Genomic DNA, 18,545 nt, shown 5'->3' on the forward strand with positions numbered 1-18,545 from the left:
TTTTGCTGAGTTTAAAATTATGTCTGAATAGAATTATGATTTATATTTTAATAAGTATGCATGCGAGTAAGGAAGAATAGACCCGAATAGCATAGGTTGGTTAATAGATTCAAAATCCGGCAACAGACCAACGTGACTCTGACTTGGTGCAAGATTTGGATCAATTTAAACCAAATTCGGCATTAAATCAGAGTCACGTCGATCTGCGGACGGATAATTGATCGATTAGCCTATTTGTGCTGTCTTGGAGACAACTTTGGTACTCTTCGATGTCTCAGAGCAAATACGACGTAAAATTCCGAAAATCCGACTCCAGAGCAGTGTGACTCTTGCCCCAGGTTAGATTTGATGAAATCCGGCCTCAGGACAGAATCAAGTTGTTCAGTAGCCACATTTACGGTCATTTCTGAGCCGTGTGATTTGATTGTACTTAAAAATATACAACTAAGTATTACCTAGGGCGGCGTGGGCTGAAGGTAGGCCATTGTATACATAGTGAAATTTCTAGAAATTCGGTACTCGACATCGTTATTGTCAACACGTCTAAAACCCCTAAAGAAAAGAATTTCTCCCATGTTTTTTCCTCTTTTATTTACACCTCTGTAGATACATGACATGTGTGCTAATACAATTATTTTTCCTTTCACAATCACTTTACTGAATTTCCTTTTCTTTTCTATTTCTTCTATTTACTTTATTTAAAATCAATAAAAAAGGTAGAATTACATGAAGGTGATAAGAGCGAAAAATGTATGTTTTTTTTTTTAAAAAAAGAAATTTAAGATGAATTAAGTTTGAAGTTCGTCAAAGTCAATAAGGGTTCCGTTGTGAAATAATAAAATTTAATACCAAGTATAACCTTTTATATCATGAAATTTAAAGAGCAGAATTGGGTTACTAATGATTCAATAACTTATAATGATATTCATATGTGTAGAGTTAAGTGGATTCATGTGAGTTGCTACGTGTATGAAATTTTTGTTGTTGTAAAATATGGATGAGAATCGTGTACACATTAATGGAGCATATTGTTTTTCAAAAAATAATATTATGAGACACGTAGCTCACTTTTTATTTATCATCCGGGGGTAGATTAAAATTTTCTTGGATGGATCTAGAATCAAATATGAAGTAAGGATGAGAATTTAGACTTTGTTATGCAAAAATCTTCTTTTTATAGATCTTAAAGCTCATGGTACCCTGGCTTTTGTCTATCAATCTCTTGAAACAGAGGTGAGCAACCTGTTTTCTACGATACACTTGTTTGTAGTGTGTCACGACACACTATTTTTTTGTGCGCTACGTCACATAAGGTTGCTGTGTGCCATGTTACACTGGGTTGCTGTGTGCTAAATTACACTAGTTTGTTGTGTGCTACGTCACACTAGTTTATTGTGTCACACGACAAACTAATTTGCTGAATGCCCACTAGATTGTTATGTGCCACGACACACTAATTTGTTGTGTGTCACGACAAACTAATTTGCTGAATGCCCACTAGATTGTTGTGTGCCACGACACACTAGTTTGTTGTGTGTCATGACGCACTAGTTTGTTGTGTGTCATGACGCACTAGTTTGTTGTGTGCCACGACACAGTCTTGTGTAATGCCATCAAGATGTACCCCGAAAAACAAAAGTTTGCCCACTACTGTCTCAAAAAATCCAAAATATATTCGAGAATGTCTGCCTCAAAAACAATACCAAATCAGGTACAATAATACGATCAATTACATCCAGGCATCACAGAATGCTTATTTATATCTCATCGAATTCACTTAATTAACCAAAAAAGAAAGAAAAAATCAATTGAATTGTTGCGTGATTTCTAGCGCGAAAAATTCCTTTTATATTTTCACTTGACTATATAGCAGTTGCTCTTGGCATTCAACCAGAAAAATGTGTATTTCTCAATAATGAAATAGAAAATCTTTTTTTTTCACTTTTTCTTCTTACAATTGCCCTTTAGAACGTGTTATTCGATACTTAAATGATTTTTATATGTGATTTAACGATGTTACGAACAATGAGCTGAGAACAAAAAGGAAAACGAGAGAAAAAGTTAGCCTTTAGCTGATAAGAGATGATTAAAGCTTAGGAGGATTAATACGGATTTTATTTTCTAAAGTCAATCGTGTGAGACATGGAGAAAATTGTAAATTTGTTTTAGTTGAAGTGAACTATGAAATAAGGAACATGATTTAAGTGCATGATCTAGTTAACTGCAAGTAATTTTCAATGACTATTAGCCAAGATCCAGTAAGAATCGAAGTCGACTTTAGGATCAATCAAGATATATAGATGTGTACATACAAAGTATACTCGACCATACTCGACCATACGGAATTTCGTATACTAATGTAAACAATAACATTTGAAAAATATTGTAAAATTTCATTCAAAAATTTTCAAACAAATATAAAAAGATACATTATTTTTGAGCTTTAGTCAGTTAGATTAGCATATAATAAAGCATTTACAATGCTTCTGTACTAACTAAACTCATCTAAAAGTAGAAAATTTTGCAAATCAAATTTTTATAAATTTTAGCAATTTCCTTTCGTAGTGTTAGTGTTTACAAAAAATTCAAATTTTTGACCGTTAAAAACGACCGAATTTTTATATGAACACATCTATATATCTTGGGATCAATAAAGCAAGATCCAGAAGGATCAGGGTTCGAATTCGACTCAGAGACGTAGATGACCCTGAGCCTATGCTTCAAACTAGAGCTTCTTACGATGTTTGGTTGTCGAGATCAAGTCCTTTACAAAACCAGTAAGTCAGCTAGCCAGGCAACCAGTCAGACAGACAGACAATCAGACAGCCACCCAGCCAGACAGCCAGCCAGACAGCCAAACAGCTAGATGACCAGACAGTCAGCCAGCCAGACAACCAATTAGCCACCTAGCCTATCGAAATTCCAAATTTTTATTTGGAAAATGCACAAAAAAACTTAATTTTTTGAGAATCTATAAGAATCCTGATCTTGTATCTATTCTGTTCTGATCTTAGCTTTAAAATTGACAAATTTGCAATAAAAATCCACCAAAATTCCCCTCAAGAAGTCAACCTCGATGAACTAAAAATTTATGTCAAGAGATACGGATGTAAAACTTATTCCATCCTTGTAACCTTTTCATCTTTCCGACTGAAATCAAATAAACAACATTGTGTAAAAAAAATCTATTCACATAAAAAATCAGAAAAAGGTTTCAAAGAAAAATAGGCAAATAGAACTTTTCCTGTCTTGATATCAATGCTGATTACTCAAAAGCTTCAAAAAAAAGTTTCCACTTTTATTACAAAAGTTTGATTTTTATCTTTTATTGTTGTTCAATTGGAAAAGAAGAAGCAGTTCCATTTTCTCCTACTTATTATTCTCTCCTTCCGATTTTAACTTTTACTATGTGTTGTACAAAAGAAAAGTATCATTTTCATTTTTATATTCTGTAAAAATTTGTAACAAGAAAATGAGAAATTCTTTCATTATTTTTGCAATTTTCAATGCATCGCATTGTTGACTTTTCATTTCTTTTGTCATAATAAATCATCATAAAAAAGAGACTCCTTTTCAATTTCATTTTAATATACTTAAAGAACAAGATGAATGTTGGAAGCGCATTTTATTAACTTTTTCATGAAAAAGTTTTCCGCTTTTTGCATTTTTTTCTCATTTTATTCTTTTGCCTTTAGGAAATACAAATAGATGAAAAGGAGGAAGAAAAACTTATTTCAGTATTTCGTTACAGAAGTTAAAAATCGTATAATGATAAGAGTTTGCTTTATATCACGTAAATACAATGTTGCTGTTACTTTTTGGTCTATTGAAAGTTAAAAAAAAGTTTGAGGAACTTATAAAAAATGAATTTTAGTTTGAACTACCAACTTGAGAATGGTTTGATTTAATTAAAATGGATGGTCTGAAGAATTTTGATGGATTTTTGTTGGATCTTTAGAGTTTGAGTTCTATAGGATCAATAGGATCAAATGATGCTCAATCTAGGATCAAATGAGATTTAATCTAGTCCAAAGAGACAATCTAGAACCAAATGAGACTTAATCTAGTCCAAAGAGACAAACTAGAATCAAATGAGACTTAATCTAGTCCAAAAAGACTCGGTAGGTTAGAATAAGACTTAATCTAGCCTTAAGAGAGTCGGTAGTACCAAACAAGATTCCTAAAAGTGATTATCAGCCCCATCAGCCTTACAACGTGAACCAATCCCACTCCAAAGCTCCAAATCAAACATATCCAATCCAAAATCAAAAATCGGTTATTAAATCACCCGAAAGAAAGCAAATCTATTCCGTAATAGATTTACCAATTTTTCCCCAATTTCAAAAACCATTCCCAACAGCATCTCATTTTGTACAATACATATCTTGCTTCATACGTCTAAGTAATGTTTAGATGAATATAAATATCAATTTAGCACTACATATACTTCATATTGTTCAATAGATGATGCTTTTATTATTATCCATAAATATAAATTTTTACTTTTTCTTCATATGTTCACTTCCATTACATAGCATAAGCAACAGCAAAGATGGTTTTTTTGTTTTGTTTTTATGAATGGTAAAGAATAAGAAAAAGTGCGATTTTTCTATTATGTAAGAACTCTACTTTTCATCGATGCTCCGTATTTTTATGATTCAGATGAGGAATGAAAGAAATGAGTTCATATGCGGATGGGAGATGGAGAATGGAATGAGATGGATATAGCACTAAAGTTTGCAATGAAAATAAAATTTTACCATTTTTTCTTACTCGTATAGCTTCATATAGTTCAGTTGTAGGCAACCTGTGTGCTTCGGTACACTAGTGTCACTAAGAGAAATGCCATGAATCACACGTCATGTGCGATTTCGATCGAAGCTTACCATTAAGGCAGCGCTCGACGTCGATATGAATGAAGTCGACTCAAATTCAGTCGACTGGACTCAGCTCGGTTTTTTTTTAGTCGAGTCAAGCCGACTTCGAGTTCAGCATCAAGATGTACCCCAAAAAACAAAACGTTACCCACCCCTGACATAGTTACACACATAAATCGTGCCAAAAAGAAGAAAACTTGGGATATCGCCTTTGAAATCATAAATTTAGTGAAATTGATGATACCCAAAGGTTTAATAAGAAAGAAAAAACTTTTACAAACAGTTTTGTAGCACTTGAGAGTTTTCCAATAAAATAAAAGATTTTCATTTCTTTTCTTAATCCGAGATCGGATATTGATGGTAATTAATTTAAGATAAATGAAATATTTGATTTCTAATTTATCGGAATTAAATTGATTGTAGAAGAAATTGATGAATTTGGAAAATATTTGTGAAAATTGATTAATTAAAGGACGTTTTGTTTGATTTTTGTGAATTTAAGGTTGAATTTGTCAAGATTTTAAATAGTTTTTGTTATTGGGAAATGATTTGGAAATGTTGATGCTTACTCACCATGATGACTGATTAATGACTGTCGTTAGATCCGCTTGATTCTTATTTTGACATTAGATGTTGCTTGTTAAGTGCTTATTACAAATGTCAGGAACAAAGTCACAAAAAGCGTCTCAAGAGCTGAGTATGCTGAGAGCAGCGCTGATGTGCCCATATTGTACATTTAAAGAGTCCAAGCGCTCGGTGGCATATTTTTTGTCTATTTCAGCTTAAAACTCATATTTTAATCAAACAATCCAGCTTCATCACAAACATTCATCAAAAACACATTCAGTCAAAATAATAAAATATATTCTAAACATCATAATTAAATTCTATGTTGAATCACTAAACGTTGCTATTAACAACACATTCAAAAGCACATCAGAAAATGCTATCATGAAATATTAATTAATGTTAATGAGAAATGCAATGTGTTTTTTAAATGAAATGCTCCATTAGAGTAATGAAAGGCATGCATGAGCATAAAATAGCATCAAAAGAAATTCTGCCCTGCCACGGACGTGTTGAAAATATCAAAAAACTTTTTTTTGTACAAGCTCAACACAAACACATTTTCGACATTACTTTCATGACTTACCTTAACAAATTACATTTCTGTCTCATCACACAAAATTTATGCTTTTCACTTTAAAGCTTATGTTGTTAAAAAAGTATGCAAAATATGAGCCTTGGTTGTTGAAAATTCTTTCGACAGTAAATTCCTCAAGTAGGAAAAAAATTTCCATTTTCTTTCATGAAATATGAAATTAGTTTCAAAAAAGTTATATTCAAAGCTTCTTCTGTCGTTCCTTTCTTGATGATTGATTCTGTTTTCAAAAATTTTACTTTGTAAGAGCTTTTTGAGAAGTTTTTTTGTCATGTTTTCTTGTTGTTGACTATTTTTGGAGTGTTTTTTGTGGAATTTTCTGTAGACAAGCTGTTGATGATGTTGCGAAGGAATCTGTTTGATACAGTAGCGTAAATAATGGCTGAATTTTGGATGTTCTTTGTGAATCACTTTGAAAATTGTTCAAAAAATATTCAAATTTGAAATAGAATTTCAAGTTTTAAATTCAAAATTGTTTACTTTGATCAAATTTTGAATAAAATTTAACTAAAAATCAAATTAGGTTACTTTTGAAGCCTGTATCCGAAAACAAAAGTCTGATCAATCTAAAATCCGACCACAGGCCAGCGTGACTCTGACTTAATGCCAGATTCAGTTTAAATTCGATAGATTCAAGCAGACCTGGTTCCGGACTTTGGATCGATTGATCGACTTTTACTATTCAGGTTAGCTTCGATGCGGATTATCTCCTCTTTATGGCAATTCCAAAAACCTTTGTCGACACACAATTGTGCGGTTCACAGATTGCCCACCACTGCTGTAATTCTCCAAATTTTTGTAACTAAACTGACAAATTCACAGCGCTTTACTGCCACAGTTGCTGAAAAACATATCATAATATCTGTTGTTTGTTGTTTTTGATGAATATATGTTACATATTCCTTCATACAACACATGATTTATTTGCTACAAAAACAAGCAAAGAAAAACAAATTTTTCATCATCTGTTCACGTCTGAAAAGTAGGTTAAATATTCGTAAATATAGAAGATACAAGATCATTTATAAATCTAGGCGCATAAAAAACTCAAAACTTTGTTTTATTGAATGTCATTAGAATGGCATTCAAAGATAAACTCAATGCTGTGTTTACTGTTTGAGGCACATGCAAAATATGATAAACTTTATCATCATCTCCTGCAGCTGATGAGACGGAATAAATTTATTTTTATGCTTAATCAATTAAAAAGTTTTAATTAGATGTCTAAAAATATTTATTTTAATGTTTTATGATGAAGTAACTGGAGGTGCTTAAACTTTAGAGATAAAATGGATGTTGAATTGTTATGTGAGGCTTGAAATATCGTTTAAATAGAAATAAGTAACTTTTGTTTGCTAGAAGCATTTGATGCTGTATGTGCTACTTTATGATAATCATCCTGTATAGACAAAGTCCTGAAGTCTCGGTTTCCACGAATTTTCGAGACTAAAACTGAGATTGAGTCTTCAAGGTAATTCTAAGAAGTCTCAGACTCGACAAATCTCGTTCTGACGGCTTTTACCAAATCTTCAACGTCCTGTTAACCAAAAAAAGCCTTTAAAGCAGCACAAAGCTAATATCTTTAAGTCTGATCAGCAACAAATTTTTCTCTCCCTTCACAGCAACACCTTTAAACTTTTTTAAAAAATTTTCTCGACAAGTCTATGCTGTGTCAGAACTTTTCAGCATTATCGTCTGACTCAAGTTGTGTAAGCCATCAAAACCAGATCATCTGCATCCGAAAACATTTACTCAGCATATTTTTACAAAGCAATCATTGTATTTACATAAGCAAATAGTCTAAAAAAAGAGAGACTAAAAATTCCTTTATAAAGTGCAATGAACTTTTTATAAAACAGAACAAAATTCCGGTCGCAAAAACTTTTTTTTTCTCCATAGTCTGTCTTTTGTCATTTTTAAGCGAAAATCAAGCACCATGAAAGACTCTTCATTGTCTTTATCCATTTTTGATGCATTTCATCTGATGATGAAAAGTCTTGATTCTTAAATATTTTAAGCTTCAGAATTAATTCACTCAATGTTAAAGTGCACTTACTAAGTTTCAATCATAAGGATAGGAAGGTATCATTTTTCTCGGGAGATGAATTTTTCACATCTTTAAGTGTAGCTTCAATGAGATTTCATCTTGTCTAATGACGGGATAAATTTTCATTAGTTTTTCTCTTCTATTCAGGTCGTGACTTAATCTTATTCATAAAGTAGATTTAAAAAGGATTTTCATTGAAGAATCAAAAGGAAAAGGATGTGAAGCAGTTGAGGATGGTGTCTTAAGATTCATGCAAAATTATGGATGGAATTAGTTTTGGTTCAAGGTTTTCATGCTTTAGATGAATCTTGGAGGATTATGAAATGAAGTATTAGCACCTTAGTAATTGTAGATGGGATTGTAGACAGAATATCAAATGTAAATATAAGTTAGAAGAGAACCGCACAGTTCCAGAGATCCAGATTCGACTCTTGGCCAAATCTTGTCAGATTTGGATGACTTTTCCCTGTTTCTTGACACATTAACTAGTTTTGCACACTCGCGACATATAAATTCACATAGAATCTTAATAATCAAAGCAAGCTTTTCCAAAAAATTAAAAAAAAAAAATTAAAAATTTCAAAAATCTCGAAAAACAGGAAAACATTTGAAATGTCAAGAATCTTGAACAAGTAAAGCATTTTCCGGTGAGTTCCACTTCCAACATCTTCTACTACACTTGATTTACAAGAGGTTTACAAAACACTTCCCAATAATTATAAATAGGATCTGAAAAAAACTTTTAATTATTCTCATTAACGCCAAAATAAAGCAGATAGACGAGGAATTATCCCGAAAAATCTTCAATTTACTAATTGAGATCCTTCATTTGAATCATTAAAATTCAAAAGCTTCACAAAAATATGAATGAGAGGGGAAAATATTCCATAAAATTGTCTCCATTGCGAAATCATATTAATAATTGCCAAATGATCCATTAATAAATCACAACAATTGTTCTCGTACACGCGCTTGTGACATCCCCTTCCTCACTTCCTCTTCTTTATTAGGGTGTGAAAATAAAAATTATTTCACAATCATAAAAATGCTTAAGCAATAAATCCATTGAAAATGGGATAATAATTGTTAAATTGTATTCAAGTTCATATAAAGCAGTGGTGGGCAATTTTTAGTTTTTCATGGCACATCTCTTTGATCGAAGCCGCAAACGGCATGCAATTCAAGGCATTTCCCAAATTTTGAGTCTCACGAGTTGCCCACTACTCCTATAAACTGTACAGTACAGAATTCATTCCTTAGAATCATTCAACTACACATACACACGTGTTAGATGAAGATGAACATACATTTTCATGACATGAAGATATTATAGCAAATAACATTTCCGAGACACAAGTGAAAAGAAGAGTTCACTATAAAATAAGCCCTAAGAAAGTTGGAACTAAGGAGAAAAGAATGATTTCTTACTAAAAAGGAATATTGTCGCAAATATTCGGATGTAAGAAGGATGAAAACGCAAGGCTACATTTGTCGGTTTTGAAGATTTGAGGGCGTTTTTGACGGGGGAAAATTCTGTATTTTTGGAAAAACTTTTGGATTTACGTTAGAGTTACCTACGATATACTCTAAGTAGACCCTGACTCTAAGAATCTGACGGATAGAATGATTCTTTCGAATAACGAACCCAAGTGGGACTCGAACTCACGTCCTTCAATTTCCGGTTAAAAACTCTTACCACTGAGCCATCGGAAGTTTCTCAACTATATGGCAGTGTCATACATAAATTATGCATTTTTTATCCATCCTTACTCCTGCACTCCTAATGATAAACCCTTATGTCGCAGAGTAAAGTTAGCCTCAAAATATCGTTAATCCTTTTCGTTGACAATAATATTTATTCATTGATAGTTGGATACAACGAATTAAATTAAGAATGAAGAAATGAGGAAATGAGGAGGAGGATTTTGATCTATAATAATATAATTAAGAATTGTAAATAGAGCAATTAATTAATGGCAGAATAATAACTTACGAATTTTGTAGAACGTCCTCACTCTGCAACGTTCACGAGTAAAAAGAAATAGTAAACAAGCTTTCGCGCACTTTATGCAGGGCACGTCAACTTACTATAATACGTTAGCAAAGGTTTTTCAAATGCAGAAAAACCGTTAGAAATCAGTTTGCATATATTTTGCCATTAACTTTACATTTAATCAGTTTAGTATTAAATAAGTAATTTAGATTAGTTCAATGCATGAATTTCATGCTAATATTATACATTATAATGATTTATAAGAAGTTCAATAAATAAATGTAAGGTAATTAAATCAGATGAAAATAATTGAACTTAAATTGAACTAAACTAAAGTAAAATTAACAATATTGATATAATTTCATAGTTTACAATATTAAATATAATTCAGGTATTTTAGCAGCTGTCACAGTCAGTGACATACTCCGGGGAGCCGAGTAAGATCTGTCCAATATGAGTGATCCGAGTCGATAATAGAGTTGAACCTGGAGGATGTAACTTGATAATCCAGTTGGATGTTTCACAGCCGCTTTATGTATTACATTTACTTTTGACTCTTGAGATTTATGTGCACTATGTGCATTATTACTTGGATTTAAGCTTAAGTCTAAGTTTAATTGCAATGATACATGATGTTTGCTTAAGCATATCATCTTCTTAATTCTATATCCATATTTAACTTTAACATTACAAACTATTGCTGTATAACTAGTTGCTATCATACAGCCAATGCATTGATTGTTATCATTAGCATTACTAAATCTATTTGAGGTTTCCATTTCACGATAAGTCTTGCACTGTATCGAGAAATGTAGGAATGATTTACAAATATAGCATCGCGTTTGAATTTGTTTTACTTCACTTAAATTATAGTCAATACTAATACTTATAGCAGTATTTTTATCTTTAATATGATATATAAACTCATCATAAATGCTTGATGAGTTAGGCTTTGATGATTGAGTCGCTGGACTAGAGCTCATACAATCATCAGCCTGTGCGCATTGATTCTCACTGACAACAATATCATTATTGTCATTTAATGGATCAGAAATATTTTGGAATGTACTCGAGCATGGCTGAGTTTCAATTAAATGATTCTGTACTGTATTTTGAATCGATTCATTCCAAGTTATAACAGCATTGTATTGAGCTTGAAGCTCCTTAAATTTCTCAAGTAACTCATCATATGATAAATCTTCTAATCTTTCTATTGATTTTACATTGCCTGACTGTGTTGCAGGACTCTTAATGAATGATAAGATTCTGTCATTAAGTGATAACAAATGTCTATCCTTACAAACCAATGCTTCTGCAGCATTGTTCCTGGGATTGTTAACACAAAGATGACAGATCCATGGCAAACTTTCTTCATTTATTGAAGAGAAATCAAGATTAGAGCATCGTTCATGAAAGACACGATCGCAAGCTATACATAAAATAAATGACTGCGAGTTACTTTCAATATGGCATGCAGAACATTTGGCATCATTCTTAATATGTGATGCTGATATTAAATAATTACATAAGCTTGCGCTTTCTGGATATAACTGTCGATATGATTGCTTTGCATATTCATTGTATATGAAATGCTCGGCTAAACTTCTATAAGCTTTAACTTGTTTCATTTGATAGATCTTATATGCTATCAAACTTTAAATTACTTTATGTGTTTCGATTTACGAAACTAATAAGCGAAGTGTTTTCAGGCAGACAACTTCAAATGCCCTTTTTATTAGGGACTTCAATGTTTCTATAGATGAGAAACTAATGGTGCTGTATCTCCAGCGTTTAATGTTAAATAAAGTAATTTATGTTTGAATGATCTTATCAGATATTGCGCTTTAAATTAGCGACTTTATAAGCTTAATAACTTGTTAATTGAAAAGCAAATTTAACGAATGAATTAAGAATTTACTTGATTTAAAATCTAAAATGACAGTTTATCATAAATGCGTCTTTATCTAATCTAATAGCTTTGCGACTTGAAATAACAAAAGCGTCTTATGCAGACGATTTGCAGACTTATGCGTCTTATAAAGATAATAATGCGTCTTATCACAATCACTTAGTGTGAATTATTACTTGAAACACTGGATGTTGTAAAGATCCAGCGAAGATCCAGTAAGAATTAATATACTATTAATGCGACTTTATCAATGACTAGAAATGGATAATATGATGCTATTAATGTATTTAATCGATCTAATACATAATTAATGTGTAAATATGAGCATGACTGGATGTTAACAAAGATCCAGTAAAGGTTAATTATATGATAAAATTATATATTGTAGAAATTCCACACCATTCACGACCAGCCTTGCACTGATCTAATGAATGTTATATCAGAAGTGTCGCTCGTTGCCTGTTGAGCTCATTGACACTAAATTCTGACTTTTAATGTGTTCAAATGATAAAAATAATCACAAGAAATTTATAAACAATTATCGCGTGACAATAATATCGAATTCACTTAATTTAATCACAAAAACACAGATTCAGCCACTGGATGTTGATAAACTTGATCCACGTCGATTGTAAATTGTCGTAGAAAAATCCCAGCACGTGTAATTGATGTCCTGGATGTATTATGAAACTTTTTATTCACTTTATCTCACCGAACTCTGAATTGTGTCCTGTTGCTTTTCCTGTGATGATGGTGATGATAACTACTAGTTGATGATGACTTCTAGTTGATGATGAATAGTGTAGCGTGAATTAATTAAAATTCATCGAAGAAAAATTTTCTTTAAAAATTCATCAAAATATGTCGCAGAGTAAAGTTAGCCTCAAAATATCGTTAATCCTTTTCGTTGACAATAATATTTATTCATTGATAGTTGGATACAACGAATTAAATTAAGAATGAAGAAATGAGGAAATGAGGAGGAGGATTTTGATCTATAATAATATAATTAAGAATTGTAAATAGAGCAATTAATTAATGGCAGAATAATAACTTACGAATTTTGTAGAACGTCCTCACTCTGCAACGTTCACGAGTAAAAAGAAATAGTAAACAAGCTTTCGCGCACTTTATGCAGGGCACGTCAACTTACTATAATACGTTAGCAAAGGTTTTTCAAATGCAGAAAAACCGTTAGAAATCAGTTTGCATATATTTTGCCATTAACTTTACATTTAATCAGTTTAGTATTAAATAAGTAATTTAGATTAGTTCAATGCATGAATTTCATGCTAATATTATACATTATAATGATTTATAAGAAGTTCAATAAATAAATGTAAGGTAATTAAATCAGATGAAAATAATTGAACTTAAATTGAACTAAACTAAAGTAAAATTAACAATATTGATATAATTTCATAGTTTACAATATTAAATATAATTCAGGTATTTTAGCAGCTGTCACAGTCAGTGACACCCTTAAAAGTCAATTACAGGGATTCAATTCCAAAAAGTACTTTTTAATGATTTCTCACATAAAAATTGTGGAAAAATCGCAATTTTTACGATTTTCGATTTGGAAACAGTTCTAAAAATCACATTTATTTTACGATAGTGCCTGACTTTTGCTCATTGCTTCTTAAACTAAAATAGAGATTAGATTGGATATTCTATGAGAATCTTAATGACTATCAAAGATCAATAAGAAGTTCTAATAGCCAAATCCATTCCAAAAAAGTCACCTTCAACATAATCACGCTCAAAACTTCCTTTATTTTCTACTTTCAATGACATAAAAGCGTTGATAAAGTTTGTTACAGCAAACGAGCATATCTTTCATTCACAGAGAACAGAAAGCACACATAATAACACACAACCTCTATAAAACAAATGCTGTTTAAACAAGAAAGAAAGGCTTTAATAAATTATACATGTGTAAGACTGTAAGAATTACGTATAAAGATATAATGTGGAAAAGAGTCTTTGAGAGATGAGGAAAATGCGATAAAAAATTGTAAGAAGAATTTTTTTTTGCCTTATTTTTATGTATTTAAGTATACAGAAATGAAGATGGTAATGTGATATGAGTTTGACGAGATATTTGAGCTTTTTCAATTTTCTACGTCTTTGCGAAAAGCTTGAAAGAATTTCTTGTGATGTAGCAGAATTTTTGGATGTTGAGTTGAGGAGTTGAGGGCAGGTTGGGTGAATTTTTAAAGGACAAAATTGTAAAAATTGAAATTTTGTTCAAAATATTTAACGGATAATTAAAATTCAAAAATTTAACGGTCAATTTAGATTTAAAAATTGAATATTTAGATTCAAATTTTCAAAAATCTGTTTTAAAACTTCAATAAGTTTGATAAAAAGAGTTCAAAATTGCAAAATTTTTGCAGAACGTTTTGATTCAAATTTTAAAAATCCGTTACAAATTTTCAATCTTTCTTAACGCTTTCTTTTCAAGTTTTTCCTTAATTTTCACCCTTCCATGCATAAATACAACATTCATACATTTATGGAACCCTTAATCGATTATGTGACGCTCAAAACTTTTTACTTTATTTTATCAGAACTTTTTTTGTTCCATGCTCAAAAAGCTGAATGAAATATTCATGACACAAAATTACTCAAAATACTTTTTTCATGTACTTTTATTTTAAAATAAAAATCTTAAAAAAATATATGAAAAAAAAGCTCATTTGAGTGTCGAGATGAGAATAATAAAGTTTTTTCGTCATGAGTTATACATGAGCAACCAAGGAGCTCTAATCCTTTTGTCGCTTGCATTTTATTGTATGTTTGCGTCTTTCTCAAATTTTGTATATCCAACCACATATACACAAGCACTTATATGATGATGATAATAATAACAGATTTGAAAATATTTAGAGATATATACTTAAGTTTGACATATTAAGGATGAATATTTACGATAGGGGTTTCAATCCCGGGATCCCGCATCCCGGGATCCCGGGATCCCGGACGTTTTTCCGGTCCCGCAATCCCGGGATTAGAGAAGCTTCAATCCCGGGATTACGGGATTACGGGATTAAGAATTCATATCATTTTGCTACCAAAACTTCAACTTTAAAGTCAGAAATTTTAGAAAAATTAAGAACAACTCGTGTCTAATAATTAAATATATTAATTTCAGCCACAATTTTGTAAGTTGAAGTCGAACATGCCACTTTACTGTACCAAATAACTAAAATTGATTGAAATTTTCTTTAAAAATTTCATATTAAATTGTTAACATTTTGAAAGACCAAAAATTAAATACATTTGCATGTAATTTCTTAAAATTCTGTTCAAGCGTACTAAAGAGTATGCTTTCTCAAAACCGCGGTTCCGATAAGTTTTCGGGATCGGGATTCACCGAAAAATCCCGAAAATTCCAATCCCGATCCCGAAAATCTATCGAGATTGAGATTTTGAAAATACATGTTGTTAATGTCTTGACTTCGGCTTTGAAAACATAAATCTTGGCAAAAATCTTTTCGATTACTTTTGTCTGCTTGAAACTGTTAGTATTAAATTTGCATTGAAATTCGCGCAAAGACGAGTTATTTTTCTTTAATTATCAACATCAATACAATACTTTTTTTCATCATCCAATCCCGGGATTAATCCCGGGATCAGATTTTCAAATCCCGTAATCCCGGGATTGAGATTTTGTCCCGGGATTGAAACCCCTAATTTACGATAATATTGTCATTTTTGTACACTTGACAGACATTCATTTACATTTACATCTTATAATTTACATCTGATTCTTACTCTCTAATTTCAGGTTATATCAAGTTAGATGTTCACTTAAAGTGTCGCCTGGAAAGTTGCCTATTCAACTCGAGACCTGCATACCCGATCAAAATACCAACAACACAACATCAACTGGTCCATGTATTATTAACGGTGCTGGTGCTTCAAAGGTCTTTCAAATCCTCTATCGTAATGAGGAGGTTTCATTGCGTGATGTGATAATGTTTAGAGCTCATTTATTAGGTAAGTACGATAATAGGAAAATAAATTTTATTCACATTTTTTACATTCGAGACAATAAAAAAAAATGAGAACATTCTGTTGTGATGTTAAAAGGAATGAATAGGATTCTAATGCCTATGCTAATGACAATAAAATGGCGATGCATAAATCATGATGCATGATCATAAAGTAAAAGTATGAGAGAAGCTTTGAGTCGAGTTGCTCTATAGTGAGCAGTAATGTCATTAGAAATTGAATTTCTAGTAGGTTACGGCCAAATCATGGCACATCACCTAACTTGATAATCTAGACTGAAATTTTTGGGAAAAATTGACATTGGGCTCAAAAAATTAAGCAAATAGCAGTTATTGAATTTTTTGTCATTTGAGATTCGAACTTTATCTTAATAAATTGTGATTTTAAATGTCTAAATCCTCATTTTACAATTGAAAAGCATTTCTACATAATTTGTTCACATAAAAATCAACTGTGATTCATGGCCTCCCTCAGATGTCGTCTAAAGCTGGTTCTATCACCGTCTTCCGTCTGCCAATTGCCAATAACAAATGCAATACTGTCTCATACTGTCTCTATCGACAACTTCCTTCCAGGAGTTTTTCGGTCTACCAAGAGCTCTCTTACCACCCACAAAGTCTAATTTAAAGACTTTATTTATTGGAGCTTCTACAGGTCTTCTAATAACATGTCCAGCCCATCGGAGCCTGTTTACTTTGTCTCTTCTTGTAATATCAACCTGCGCATATAGCGGTTACAGTTCCGTAGCTGGTACAGTAATAAAAAATTAAAGACTTTTAAACATTTTCAATCTCAATAAATCCCAAAAAATTGAAAACAATTCCTTCCCAATTCCTTCCATCAATGAACATCTTACTCGCAGAAATCTCCTTTCATTTACATTCAAAATTCCATTCTTTGTAAATTTTACATCAAAAATATCCTCGGTCAACACTCCATGACAAAGCAACGACGATGCTGGGTTTTAATCCCAGAAAATATAATCCCAGATACAAAATTAATACACAATCAAAATGTAAGTCCAGAACATAATGCCAGGAGTAATTGTATGTGGCATTATAATCTGCACGTGTAGTTCATAAGGCCACATACATTTACTCCTGGACTTATGTTTGTTCAGTGCAATTATAAGTCCAGGTACAATTACTCCTGGGATTATTATCTCTTCGTGCAATTTAAGCCCAGAAAATTTTTCCATTCTGGACTTATTATCTTGATGTGTATTTGAAGCTTTTGAATTTTTTCCTTGAAAAATCTTATTAAAATTTACGAAAAGAAAGTAATATTCTAAATCTTAACACTTTTTAACTGAGTTTTTCCTTCTTAATTCTTTGGCTGGGGCGCACGAGGGCCCATTACTTGCCATGTGGAACTACTTACTTACTTACTGCAACCATGTTCCTATGTGGAGCTTTGGTTAGAACAAAAGGCTTTCCTTCTGACTCTGTTGCTGGCTCTGTCACCTAGTTTGTACACATTCTCTGTCCACACGTTGAGCTGACATTCCTTCATTACTGTTCTGCGGCAAGTAGCTTTTGGAGCTCCTGGTCGCCTTTTACCTTGTGGATTCCATCCAAGGGTTGTGGAGCAAACTTGTGTTTCTGTCCCAGCAATGACATTTTTCTTCCGAAGCGAATGCCCTATCCAGCCGTACTTCCTCATCTGTATCTCCTTGTTGACCTGCTTTTTGCAGAAACTTATCGTTCGAAGCCCAATCATTTGGATTCCCGTTCCACCAAATCCTGAGAATCCTTCTATAGCAGCTATTGACGTAAACTTGCAGTTTGCGCTTGGGCATAGGGAATATCTAAAGAAAACTCTATCCTTCGAAACCTTCTGCCAGTTCGGAATATTAAGTACTTTAGCGTCCTTTTCAACACATCCAATTCAGGAATTCTTCGGTCTTCTTGCCATCCACAATGTCTACAGTTATTACTTTATGAACTGGGGCATCATTTGGTCTTCTGTATGCATGACCATAAATCGCTCGTAGTGCACGTCTCTCAAAGAGAGTAGTGCCTCATCCGCTTGTGTTGAGTTCCAGGTTTCTGAGCAATGTAGCTTTGGTTCCTTTTGACAAGCTCATCACCATATGCCGAGTGAATCCGTTTGCGTACTTCGATTGTGACGTCTGTTGTATTGTTTATAAAGGATCCGAAGTATTTGAACCAGAGGTCAAAGTTGGAGTTAGTCGACTAAAGCCGAAATTAATTAATCGAAATCTAAAATTCAGTGTTAAGATTTAGAATATAATTTTTTTTTTTCGTAAATTTTAATAAGATTTTTCAAGGAAAAAATTCAAAAGCTTCAAATACACATCAAGATAATAAGTCCAGAATGGAAAAATTTTCTGGGCTTAAATTGCACGAAGAGATAATAATCCCAGGAGTAATTGTACCTGGACTTATAATTGCGCTGAACAAACATAAGTCCAGGAGTAAATGTATGTGGCCTTATGAACTACACGTGCAGATTATAATGCCACATACAATTACTCCTGGCATTATGTTCTGGACTTATATTTTGAAGTGACGTCT

General features: G+C 32.2%; 1 protein-coding gene across 1 annotated transcript in view; it reads left to right on the forward strand.

The window, feature by feature from the left end:
- LOC139087435 (protein FAM135A) overlaps positions 1–18,545 on the forward strand; it is a 93,738-nt gene that overhangs the window by 30,810 nt on the left and 44,383 nt on the right. Inside the window, exon 3 of the mRNA XM_070636240.1 lies at positions 15,782–15,993. Coding sequence (XP_070492341.1) covers positions 15,782–15,993 — 212 coding nt within the window. The remainder of the gene's footprint in view (positions 1–15,781; positions 15,994–18,545) is intronic.

The sequence above is a fragment of the Chironomus tepperi genome, unplaced genomic scaffold, assembly GCF_022539635.2.
Source record: "Chironomus tepperi strain 1889 unplaced genomic scaffold, CSIRO-AGI_Ctep_v1 contig_11, whole genome shotgun sequence".
Lineage (NCBI taxonomy): Eukaryota > Metazoa > Arthropoda > Insecta > Diptera > Chironomidae > Chironomus > Chironomus tepperi.